Source organism: Apus apus, chromosome 4 (assembly GCF_020740795.1).
Source record: "Apus apus isolate bApuApu2 chromosome 4, bApuApu2.pri.cur, whole genome shotgun sequence".
Lineage (NCBI taxonomy): Eukaryota > Metazoa > Chordata > Aves > Apodiformes > Apodidae > Apus > Apus apus.
In genome coordinates, this window is record NC_067285.1 from 5,230,955 (window position 1) to 5,244,263 (window position 13,309).

Genomic DNA, 13,309 nt, shown 5'->3' on the forward strand with positions numbered 1-13,309 from the left:
GTCTCTTGTAGCCTTTTTCCTTTAGGGTACATTGGAAGGAATTTCAACAAAAAATTCAGCTCATTGTTCTGTTTCTCATGATTTTTCACACCAAAATAAGGCCCCTCCCTGCTTTGCTCAGATGTCTATGAAGCTTTTGCTTATGCATGCACTGTGTGGGAGATATTGCAAGTGAACTCCAGGATTAGTAGTGTACAACTCTTGGTGCTATGATTTTTCTGCTCCCTAGGGCTCATGAAACCCACAGCATGTAAGCCTTTGATTTAAGGACAGACAGTAGCTTTTAACTAGTTCTGATTGTGATTTTTGGTTTTTTTTTTTCCCCACTGTTTTCATGACATCGACAGGCTTTATAGCAAGGCAAGTTAGTCAGTCTTGCTTGATTTGTTTTCCTCAGCTTGCTGCTATATGAGGAAGAGGTGTGCAGATGAACTTCATGTGGCAAAGGTGTTATGTGAAGATGGGTTTTAGTTAAAATGCACATAGGACAGCAAGCTATGTCTTAGAGCTATCCAAAGAGACAGATGGGATAACATCAGTGGGAGCTTTGCTTGCTGGAGAACCTGTGTCATTACTTCAAATTAGAGGTGAAGGTGGTGAGACCAAGAGTCTGTATTAATTACACCTTATTAGTTTCTTTAAAGGCAGTGCCTTTTTAAAATCTTTTACTTGACTAGCCTTGCTAAAGGGGGCATGGCTCAAGGAATTTGGATGGGGTGGCAGAGGCTTTACTGTGGGGAGCAAATGGGTCTGCTTTTGGTGTCTGTGGTGAAATTTTGATCTTTAGAACTAAAATTCTTTAATAGTGTTCAAGTGTTTAATTTTATACAAAAGTATTCAAAAGGGAGTATACGGAGTCTGGCTCCCTGCTGGAGTCTCCCTTCGAATTGACTGCTGATGCTGGTCCACTAACCAAGGCAGAGTTGGAGGTTTGGACACAGTAGTTTGCAATGATGAATGTGTGACACAGGAGGAGAAAGAAATGCCTCAATTTTATATAACAGTCTTCTGTTAGTAGTAGTAGCAGTTTAGAAGGTGATTATGGAGGTTAGCCCCTCATTCCTGTCTGCATGAGCAGACCCATGTGCTGCTCTAGGCCTCTCCTGGTTCATTTGTGAGGATCTCCAGCTGCAGTGATACCTCTTGGAGCTCTTGGCCACTGAGGTGACTTCTTTGAGTAGTGTTGGGCCAATAGGAAATGCTGTACATGGGGGCTCCTGCTGTACAGGAATACTGAAGAGGATGAGCTTTTGTTGGCTGTTGCCTGCTGGTAGAAGATGCCAAAATTTGTAAGGCATGACTTCATCAGCACTGGTAATGCTGGTCTGATCCTTAAGCTATTCAGCTAGTCTGCCTGAGAGGCTCCTGTTCTTTATCAAGCGCTCTTGCCAGGGATGGTCTTTATCTCTTAGTGTTTAATGACAGCAATCTGTTATTCCTCGTAGCCTTAAAAGTCTGATTGTGCAGAGTTTGGGAAGAGAGCATTGTCCCTAACTTGCTATGGGTGCTACCTTGGTGTGGCTAAATTACTGGGAAGCGATGATTTGTGTGTGTATGTACATATAAATGGAACATGACAGTTCAGCAGCACTTCTGAATTGGCCATAAACAACATGCAGTGCTTAGTGTTATGCAGAAAAGAAAGCAAACTAAGGTTCAGCTGGTGGAAGCTGCTCAGCTCCTGGCTCATGTATATATAGTGTGTGACATGAATTAGCAGAGGCATTTTGCCTACACCTGCTCAGTTGTTTCTGTTCTTTTGAAAGAGCCACCAGCACTCAACCTTACTCCTCCATGCCGTGGAGCAAGTAGTGAGGTTAGCTGTGTTTTCCTTCCAGCATTTCGTAGAGTGCAGGCCCCCCCTCAGCAATTGCTTAATTGCTGGAGAGAAAGGAAGCAAAGGTTTGGCTTGGCCCATATGTATAAAGCTACCTTGAAGGAGGAAATTCCTCTGGGGACATCTGTTTGGTTAGACCCCTCCTTTGCCACTCCACCTTAGGGGTGTGGAGAGCAAGTGTAGTTTCACGTCAGGTCCTTTGTATGAACTTGGATAATGCTGGATAGGGGAGAAATTTCAGTCCAACTGTGTGATGAAAAGGCTGTGATATTTTTTTTTTAAGGCTGAGGAGTCAGTCTTGTGAGTTTGGGAAAACTTGCCTTGCCAAAGCCAAGGCAAGAGGCTGTGATTACAGTCTGGCCTAAAACACTGTAGGATGCTTTTGAGACCTGTAATTTACAGGATAATTAGCATTTTCCAAAGCAGCAGATGTTGCACGATCGGAAGGAAGGTGGCTGGGAATGGGCAGCGTGTTCCCTCAGTGATGTCCAGACTGCTGCTGTAGACTTCCTGAGCTTCGGGTCAGGCAAAATAAGCAACTATAGAGCTGAATGTGCTGTTCTGACCAGGGCAAGTGAAGAAGAGGGCGTGAAAGGTCTGTGTTTTCAGTTATGCAGAGGGACAGCTGGAACCGCTTAGTTTTTCATTCCGTGAAGACCGAACACACACAGTCTCTACCAGGGGCTCTTGATCCAGAAAGGTTACTGATGCGCTGGGAGATGTCATTTGAGGGAGCCCTCTGTAACACCACAGAGCAGCCATCAAGATGACTCCTTCAGAGTCAGTAAAGTTTCAAAACTGGTATTAAAGTCAGATAAATGTGTCTAATTAAAAATTGTGGAAACGAGCTAGATAACTTCTTTTCTCCATCCTGCTCCTTTAATTGAGGATCTCTCGGTTGTCCCCAGAACTCATGTTTGTTCATGCATTTGCTATTCAGCTTTTATTTTCCTGGCCTGCACTTGAATCACACATTTGCAAGGAAAGGAAACAAGCACATTCAAAAGGAGGAAAAATAAGAGTAGTTTTCATTTTTTGTTGAAATGAATCGGATGCCTTATCTGAAGCCCATTGAATTCCATGTGAGTTTTCCCTCTGACTTCAATGGGCTTTGGTTCTGGCTTTTAGCTCCCATGAAAGGTCCTGAACTGTCTGTGCTGGGGTGACAAGGAGGCTTGGATAGACAATCACCAGAGCTCTTCTCAGCCCCTGGCACAGCCAGGTTGCTAAGGAGACTTGGCCTGGGGATGGGCCCCAGCCACTCACTCCTTCCGGGGTTATTGTCTCCTCTCCCTGCCAAGGCTCTCCAGCAGCAGCACAGCCACTTTCAGGCACAATACCCTCCACTTTGGCCTCTGGCACCAGCAAATCCTGCCCTACATCTTCCCTCTGCTGGCGTGTTTGGCGGGCAGCCTCTCTTCCTGCGGTTTTTCTGTCCCTGCACTAGGACCAGAGTGGTGGGATTGGATCTTCTGATATCTGTTGGCTGTGAAACTTGGTTTTTGGTCCCTATTGCCCTCATCTTCACCACATCTGTCTGCATCATGGCTTTCCTGTCTCTTTCCTCTCTGAATTCCTTCTGTCGTGGCTGCAGTTGATCAGCAAAAAAGTTGGAGGAGATAAAGCCAAGGATGGGAGAGAGATGAGGCCCTTCTGAAGGAACCACCTGTTGAGGAACAACTTAAAGAGCCAATTCTTAGGGCTCCTTGTGAAGTTTGCAGGCTCCAGCAGTCATTTCCAGGATAGTCCTTGCAGTTATTTCTTCCATCATCTGTGGCAGGATGGGCTCCCACCCATCCCCAGGTGTCCTGCAGGGCTGGGAGCTTCCTTGGCTGCTCCCTCCATTGTGCCAGGTGTTCGGAAAGTTGGAATTTTCCAGCTTTCCTGGATTCTTTGCAGCTTTCTCTTTTGGAGGAAGGTCTTCTGAAGTTGTAACATTAACAGGCTAAATGACAGTTTCTTCTAAGCCATTGAGCAGGTCTCATTATCAGTCTTCTTTTCAGATAGCTGGTCTGTTTGTCTGTAGATAAGCAAGCAGAATTGCTCAAGCAATTCTGAGCAGAAATGCTCAAGTCCTGGGCATGTTTATGAGTGGTGTAAAAATTAGGTGCTTGTAGTCTTGACTATGATATTCTTCACATGAGCTCTTGTTCTTGCTCTACCTTTTGTAAATAATTGAGTCATCAAATGGGGGTGATATTGGGTTTGTATCTAAACCTTAACTGGGGAAATGAATGCAGGTTGGTGTCTTGTCTCAAGATGGTATCCAGCATTAAACATGTTTTGTCTTTAAAAAGCATTATGAGGTTAGAGTTTGGGAAGAATCTGGAATAAAATCGAAATGTAACATATGGAGATGTATACTACTTATCAGTTTGGCTCAGTTACTTTCAGATCAACATATAGAAAATATTTTGAAATTTAAAAAGTGTTTAAACATCCATTGCATTCACTTTTAAACCTCTATTGCATTTCAGTTGAACCAGGGAGGTCTGTTTGAGAAAGCAGGGCGTATCTATGAAAAAACCTTGTAGGTCTCTGTGTAGTTCATTAAGTAACTAATATTTATGGTAGTGAAATTAGTATCTACTACTTTTTATGGTCCTTATGATGTTTGGTGTGCTTGAAGACAGCTGATCTGTGGGGTGATTTTCTGTATTGTAGCATATGCTGTTGACTTGTTTTTGAAACGTGTTAACAGTGAATGAAACATGGACATTTCAGTGGTCAAATAGTAATCATAGAATCATATAATTTGCTTTTTGATGTTCTGATTTAATTCAACATAAATGAGCAAGGGGAATATTGAAATCAGTAGGGCTACAGCACTACTGAGATTGGTTGTTGACTTTTATGAAAATATTTGTCTGAGTGAAATAACTAGATGTATGTGGTCATTATAGTTCCTGATTATCAGGTCTTGTAAGGCTGATGATAAAATTAGTTTCACCTGCCTTTAAGATTTTTTAAAGGCAACTTTGACTCTTTTGCTAGTCTTTAGTAAAAACAACAACTCTGTTTTCATCTAACGTTAGCATAGCCAGTTGTTAGAGTGATGATATCTACTTATGAATGTACAGCTCCTATTTTAAATCCTAAATAGTGATGCGAGATTTATGAATATGATTTTGACAGTACCTGTGCTGAAGCAGAGTCCTTAGATGTGTGTGGTTTGCAGAGAAATAGGAAAGGCAGGCTAACATCCTGAAAAGACTATTTCCAAGAAATGATGCTGTATGGAATTACACTTGGTCATTTGTGACTAGTGGGAATGTCTCCATATTTAGTTATTTTCTCCAACACTGAGTGTGTTTCTTGGTCCTTGGACTCCAGGTTTGTCATGAAACTCCACTGAATTTGGTTATGTTCTTCTGTGTTGTTTTCCTGTGTGGGCATAGAAGTCCTCCCTTTTGCTGATCTGGGGGAGGTGATGAACTCTAATTATTGTTCCATATGTTGGAGGGCAACTACAGTTTGTTTTTAATCCATTTACCCTTAGATAAGAAATTTCACAAATGTTTTGCCTCTACATGTGCATGTGCTTTATTTAACTTTTTAAAGGGAGTTTGGGATCAAGAATGTAAGAACTTTGCTTTTACTTCTTTGCTTTGCCTCTTCTTTTTCAGTAGAGGAAATGTTTGACAGTCACAATAAAAGATTAAATCATTGATGACTATGGGGACAAACTAAACACATTTTGTGTGTTGATGCTGGCATAGTAGGAACTTTTCCAAGATGTTTCAGGCCTCGTTCTCTGGTTTGTTTAAGGGCAGAGAATAAGGTCACAAAGGAAATCAAACCCTGATGTGAAGAAATGAAACATGAGGCCTACTGACTTCTAAAAAACATTTTAAATAACATTCTCTAAGGTTTCATTTTATACCGAAGGCAGCTGTAATAAGTTTTGGAAGATGGTGTAAGGTTTCTATTAAAGAGAGATTTTTGCTTGCTGTTTTTCTACCTAAATGAAGGAGCGAGGGAGATGGAATTAGAGCTTATTCAGTATAAGGTGAGAAACTAAAAGTTCTCTCCAGAACTGTAAAATAGTAATTTATATGTTCTACTGTAATTTACAAATTAAAAAATATTACACCATTCCTAGATCTTTGAAAATGACACATGTAGCCATGGAATAATTTAATAACTGCAACACAAATGCACTTTTGCCACAAGTAAAATAAGACTGCTGCTTTGTAGTGTGCTGCCAGCGTAGCCTCAGTGAATAAATTCCCAGTAGATGTTTGCTGCATGCCAAATATATTGGGCTGTATAAAAGATCCCATTGTTCCACAGGCATCATTATTTGCTATTACACTCGCAATGTTTGCTTGTGAAACAGTTTATTGGAAACTAGTATGTTTGAGAAGGAACACTTGATTGAAAGTCAGTTGGTTTGGCTCGTAGTGGTGAAGCTTTTGCAGCGTGCAGCCTCTACAAATAAATATTTAGGTCTGCTCAGTTTTACTTATCTTTAAAAGAATTCCTGGAGCTGGGGAGAAGGGGCTGGGCAATGGGTGTTTCGCTTCTAATTCATGGGTTGAATGTATGGGTAGATCAGCAGTAACTTTGCTTTCTTAGAAAAAGAGATTGAGAGAATTAGGAGGTGAGTTTCCAGCTAGGCTGAGGAAGCTTCAGTTCTCTGAAGGTTTTCTGGAGGGGGTGGCAGTGCCTGTCTTGCTCAGTAGGTAATAAAGAAATGAGGTAACCTGGACTTTGTCTTCTGTGATGTTTGAATGAAAAGTTTTTATGCTTTTCCCACTTGCCTAGTCCAGCAAAAATATTGATGGCCGTGAAAGCTGGGGAGCTGGGCTCAGCCCTGCCCACCACCCTGAAAATGTCAGCAGCTTTTAAATCAGGCTTAGGGAGGGTGATGGGAAGCTGCCTCGTTGCCAGAGCTGAGGGTAAGAGTTCCATCTGATACTTTGCTGAAAGACTGTGTATATCCAATGCATATTCACAGGATTGGGCTGGGAATGTTGCAGTGGCTCTCTGGGTACCCAGATGATGTACTCACTATCTTCAGTGATGTCAGCTTGAACAAGGACGTTTGACAAACGCTTAAGTCCGTAGGTTAGAAACTTTATTGGCTTACAATAAATATTCTACACTTTTCCAGGGAACTCTGTATTTCCTGGTGTTCTGCTCAGAATAAGAACAAACTGGTATTTCAGCTGCTGTGTCTAGGTGAAGTAGAGAGCAGCTATTGCGGTAGCACTGGTCAGAGTGTTTTGAAAAGCTGAGCTGTCTGATGTGTGTCCCCTGCGTTAAGAGTTTCAGTGCTGCTACTTTTCAGCAATTCCCTTTGGTTTATTTTAACACATTAATCAGTTTTCAAAGTTAATCAATCATTTTTTCTTCTTAATTTGTGGAGGTTTAGTCCAATTAGAATGTTTTAGAACTCAGAAGTACTTACTACAATAGCTAAAAAACCCACCAAAAACAAACACAACAACAAAGTATTTTACTTAATTCTTACTGAATGGAACTATGAAAAATGTGTAAAGCTTCAAGCACAGTTTCTCCCCTCCCTCCCAATGGCTTTTCTTTATGTTAAAAGTGTAGTGCTCAAGCACTTCTTTGAACTGTACTTTTTGTTACACATTTTGGCTGCAGTGCTATTTCGGAGGAGTCAGCCAACAGGCTTACAGGGCTTTTTGGCTGGAGTTCACTTACAGTTTTCTTGGCAGCTCTGCTTATTTATGTATCTTTATTTCTCTCTTTCTCTCCTGCTCCTTCTCCCTCCCCCTCCCCACCCGACCAGAGCGATCCCCACACAGGCCCATCCTCCAAGCCGGCCTTCCAGCAAATGCCTCAGCAGTCGTTGGAGGTGACGTTGAGTTTGTCTGCAAAGTCTACAGTGATGCTCAACCTCATATCCAGTGGATCAAACATGTCGAGAAGAATGGCAGCAAATATGGACCAGATGGACTGCCATATCTTCAGGTTTTAAAGGTAAGGCTTGGCAGGTGCCGGCGGTGGTGACGACTTCTTAAAAGCATTGCATTTATTTTAATAGAATTTTGAGATCTGAACAGCTTTTGAAAATGGAAATGTTTGTTACAAATGAAATAATGAGTTACATAAACATTGGATAGTCTAACTGTTAATTGTGTAGCTAATAGACACTGTTTTGCTCTTTTTCACTGCCATAAAGTCCTTTATTTCTGAATGTTTCAGGCATGACTTGTTAAGAAAAAAAGGAAAACCCTCTTAAAGAACATAATTGACATTTATGTTTTGGTAGAACACATCCAAAACATACCCAGGACAATGTGCTCCATTTCTTTCGTGTTTCTTCAGCCTCTTTATTTCAAAGTAATGTGGCACCTGCTGCCAACATTTATTGGCAGGAAGGGGTTTTCTGGATGCTGAGCCTGCAGAGATGTCCATTTTTCGCTGGCGTGCCGCGGCGTATCGGTGGTGTCGTTCCTGCTGGCACACAAGCCTGACCAAGGAAACTCCACAAAGTTTTCTGAGCTGGGTGGCATTGCCAAAGCTCAGCGTGTTGGCAGGCAGGACAGCCAGTTCTAGACCATCATGTTCCAATGTACCAGCCCAGGTGCTTTTTTCCCCACTGCTGCTGTTTTCTAACATCCTCCTGTGATACTTCAGATTAAAAAAAAAACAAACCCAAACAACCCCCAAACCCTCGATGTTTTGGTGCTGATACCTGTATGAAGCAGAAGGCGTGTTCTTATGACGTGTTGGTGGTGGGACCGTAGACAGATTGGTGTCCATTTTGGGCAGCAGTGACCTTGTTCTCCTGTGTTATTGGTCTGTTCTAGCACTCGGGGATAAATAGTTCCAATGCTGAAGTGCTGACACTGTACAATGTGACAGAGGCGGACGCTGGAGAATATATTTGTAAGGTCTCCAATTATATAGGGGAGGCCAACCAGTCTGCCTGGCTCTCTGTTCTGCCAAGTCTACAAGGTAACAACGTTTTTTAAAGCAAGCTGGATGTAGAAGCTGGAAAAATGGTGCTTTGGGAGACTGCAGGCAGCTTGTAGGATAACTCTTTGGCCTTGTGGTCTATGTGTAATCCTCCTTTGGTGATGCAACTGGTATTACACCAGCAGCCATGGAAAAATTCCCACAGTATTCTGTGTGTACCATAAGCACTGGTTTCTGATGCTGCTCTTTATTCTCTCTTGTGTTTGTTGTCTTTGTGTGTTTATGCCTCGTTCTGTTGTTAATTCTGCATACTTTGCAGCTCACGTATGGGATACTCATCGAATAATGTAATTGTGACCTAATTAGTGCATATCTATATATATACATCTGCCTGTATATATATGAAATGTTCTCATAAGTACCCGCTGAAGCCTAAGTCAGGTCAGTTTAGTCACTTATAACTTCCCACATCAACAGCAGCTGTGCAGGGTGAAGGGTTTTCCAGGTGCTATTCACTTATTCTTACCTGGGAAATAACCCTTCAATAACAATAAAAACTGGCAACAAAACTTTCCAGCTTATAATTTTTTAAACTCCCTAAGATTTAGGAAAATCTATTTGATTTTCATCTCCTGGTTTTTGAACCTTTGGGGGATGAGTTTTTCTCCACATTTCTGAGAGCCACAACTGCTCTTTTTTGAGCAAGACCTGAGCTGCCTTCCTATTTTCTCCACTGTGCTTCTAATTCTAAGCGAGTCACCAAATATTACGAGGCTTCAGATGAAACTGAGATTTGGTAACACTGCACAGTTTACAGTATTCAATTGTAGTGCAGTGGATGATGCAAGGACCATACACTGCTTAAGACAGCTACCAAGTTGTGTCCTTTGGAGCAGAATATGCCTTTTTCATCCTTTCAGAGGATATTTTTAGAGTAAACTCTTTCTTCTGTAACAGGTAACTACATGCGAAGGACACCACATTCTGTCCTACTTTGCTTTCTTTGTTTTTCTTTCAACTTCCTTCTATTAAAAAAAGAAGAAAAAAAACAAAACAAAACAGCTGTGGGTCAATTTTTCCATGTCATTTGATTGCATGCATGTTTAGGTGGTGAGTTTAGGTCTGGTGAAGGGTGTTGATTACTTTCTGAGGTGAGCTGGGTCCTGTTGGTAAACGCCTTTTAGGTGAGGGATTGTGGATGGGGAAGGAGCTTTGCATCTCTACACCTCTGCCTTTACAAAGTGCAAAGCCCTGTGGCTCCATCTCCCTATCCACAAGAATTCTCTCAATGTCTAGCTTTTTTTCTCTTGCTTCCCTCTTTTGTTTTTTTCCAGGCTGCCGGTGTTAACACCACGGACAAAGAAATTGAGGTTCTCTATATACGGAATGTAACTTTTGAGGATGCTGGGGAGTATACATGCTTGGCGGGTAATTCTATTGGGATATCCTTTCACACTGCATGGTTGACAGTTCTGCCAGGTATACACTGCTCTCTTTCTGTGGTTTTTCCTCTTTTGTTTGATTTTCCCCCCTTGTTGGTTGCTGCAGAATTAGCACGGCTTCTGTCTCAGAAAAGGACTTTTACAATGATTTATTTATTTTTTTAAACACAGTTGTCTCAAGCCAGTCAATTGTCACTTATTTGTGACCTAAAAACAACAATAACAAAATAGTGTGGAGGCAATATGTCTGTTGCACTCAATTGAAATATTTATATGTCTTCAATGTTCACCAGAAATGCCAAGGAGATGTATTTCCTTAGCACTTCGGTGAGATAACTGAAAATCAGCTCATTAATCATTGTAAACTTTTTCAAGAGGAGGAAATTCAAAGTTTCTTTGGAAGCTTTGGGACTAATTTGGCCACAATCATTTACATGGTTCATCACAATCTCTGAGCCATTTAGTGTGCTTAAATTCACTTATCTCTCATCCAAATTTCTTATGGAAATTCTAATTTTAATGACAATGGATTGTGTACAGAAGCAGTGCCTTCCATATCTTGGGAATCAGCTCCGTGCATCTTTAAACATTGCATGCTCTGAGGAAACAAGTAGTGATTTGCTTTTACTGCAAAGCATGTCTTGCTATTCTGGGGTTGATGATGTTTCTGTTCTTATAAGAAACAAACATCAATGTGCTTTTTTTTGTTTTGCCTGAAAATTGTTATCAGCTGTTAAAAGATGTAACTAGTTGGTTTTGACACTAGTCAAATGTTGTCCTTTATAACTGTTGGCAGCTGCCTTAGGAGTTCCTTTGAAAAAACACGAACCACCTGAGGTTTGCTGGGTCATCTTGTGCTTACCATTTATTAATTGTTAATGCAAAGTAAAAGGTACAAAACCTGCATGTGCATATTGCTCTGGTTCAATTACAGCAGAGGAATGTTCCCACTTTCTTACCCTTTATTAAAAAATATTGAACGAGGCAACTTTATTACATCTCACTCCTGTGTGAGCACCGAGCCTGTGTGGTCTGTCACCAAGCAGGCAAAGCAATCCTGGTGTAGAGCTTGCTTCTGCTAGCAGTGTTTGCATTTGGCAAGTGCTTGAACAGCATATATATATATTTTTTTTTAACCTGATTTTCTTGAATGAAATACTTTTATAAGCCTAGAATGAGGCACAAGAAAATTTCAGCTTGAACGTGCATTGCTTGTGGAGTGACCTCTGATTGCTGTGGAATGCTGTTTATCTGGGGGATGAATCCCAGATAAGGAATTAGGGACAGTGTTTGCACATGTAACTGTCTTGAAGATAATTTTAAAATGGTTTCAGTCAGAGTTAACAGCTCTGTAGAACCACTCCTGCTCAAATCTAATCTCACAGACTGGTAACCACTGATGAGGTTACTTGAAATATATGGTCCTCACTCTTGAAATCCCTAACCTGAGTTTAGAAGCATGCTGAGTGACCAATTCATCCTGCCTTCCCTCTGTATTTTGAGCTCCCGGTGAAAATTTTGGATATTCAGGCAATGCAGACTCAAGCCCAAATGTCTGTTTGTGAATTTAGCCACTTTTCTTTTAGGCTAGATAATTTGATACTTTATCTTTAGATATGTCTTGATCTGGTTAAAAAGTATGACACTGCTTTTGAAGTTTGACTTAAGCAACAAAATGAACCTGAGCCTAGTTGGAATGCTTCAGTTTTTTTTTCTTTTCCTTTAAAATTAGGCTCAATTATCCAATATTTCAATGTATATGTATGTACTTAACTGGGCAGACACGTGTATGTCTCTATCCATATGCATACGTGCACAAGTTTAGACTGAATGGCAAACTGGGAAATCAAAGCAGTGATCTGGAAAGGTGAATTACTCTCAGATTGCAAGCTGGCCTAAACATTCACAATATTCTGTATGTCACACAGTCACTGCTGATTTTTTTGACCTTTTCATGTTGTTCCAAGCACTGTACTGAACTCGGCTGGTACCGTGTGCTAACTCTGTGGCATGATTGTTCCCTCCTAAAAACTTCCAATCCAGCTCCTGAAAAAGAAAAAGAATTCCCGACATCACCAGACTACCTGGAAATAGCAATTTACTGCATAGGGGTCTTCTTAATTGTCTGCATGGTGCTGACAGTCATCCTGTGTCGCATGAAGAACACCACCAAGAAGCCCGATTTCAGCAGCCAGCCCGCCGTCCATAAGCTGACAAAGCGAATCCCTCTGCGCAGACAGGTAACAGAAAGTAGATAAAGAGTTAAAAAACCCTTTTTTACCAACCTACTGAGCCAGCACATCCTTCCCATGCAAGCTTCAGAAAGGGGAAGAAATGGCCAGGTTGCAGGAGGGGGTGGGATTTCCTCTGGCACCTCAAGAGTGGCGTGGGAAGAAGATGCATCTTAACGCAGCAAGGTGTGTTTTTTCAGACAAGGAAATGGCAGGGATGGTAGAGGAGAAATGTCCCAAGTGGAGTTTGTTCTGTACTAGCAGCCTATAACTTCGCTGAAGTCAATGCAAAAAAAAAAAAAAAAAATTATTGACTTAATGGCTTTGGAACAGAATCCTTATTTAATTGTGTATGTATAATGTGTCTAAGGTGACTCTTATGGCAGTATTTAGGTACCAGCTACAGAGGGGTATTTTTCAGCAAGAATTTTGAAGACTGAGGAGAGGGAATTTCATAGCCAAGCATCCAGAAACCACCCCAAAATAGAAAATAAAGTAAAATAAAGTAAAAATAAGGGAAATACTCTATCAGATCTCAGTTTGATTAAGACGATGTTTTTGAGGGACGAACAAAAGCAAATGTCAGATTTACAATGCACACAACAGCATTGCATAAAATGTATTTTACAATTGCTTGGGTTTGGCAGTGGGTGTTTCTGGAGAGGGCAACACCCCGAGTAGCAAACCAGTTGAACCAGTAGCAGGCCTTTGGCTTTGTCACAGGCCATCACTTGCCAAAGCAGCTTCCATTCCCACACGCTATCCTCTCCTGAAAGACTTGTTTCTTTTGAAGCTGGAGTTTAATATGTTTTGATTTATTTTTTTTTTCCTTGCAGAAGGTCTTCAGGATAGACCTCTAAACCCACCAAATCTATCCCCAGGCTTCAGCCCTGCCTGGTGGAGGA

At 41.3% G+C, this 13,309-nt stretch overlaps 1 protein-coding gene across 7 annotated transcripts in view; it reads left to right on the forward strand.

The window, feature by feature from the left end:
* The window catches only part of FGFR2 (fibroblast growth factor receptor 2), an 85,319-nt gene that overhangs the window by 45,423 nt on the left and 26,587 nt on the right, over nt 1-13,309 (forward strand). For 5 of the 7 annotated variants that reach the window (XM_051618882.1, XM_051618888.1, XM_051618883.1 and 2 more), the window contains 3 exons: nt 7,599-7,789; nt 10,066-10,210; nt 12,217-12,419. In XM_051618882.1, coding sequence (XP_051474842.1) covers nt 7,599-7,789; nt 10,066-10,210; nt 12,217-12,419 — 539 coding nt within the window. The remainder of the gene's footprint in view (nt 1-7,598; nt 7,790-10,065; nt 10,211-12,216; nt 12,420-13,309) is intronic. The other 2 variants (XM_051618881.1, XM_051618887.1) reach the window with 1 other exon arrangement.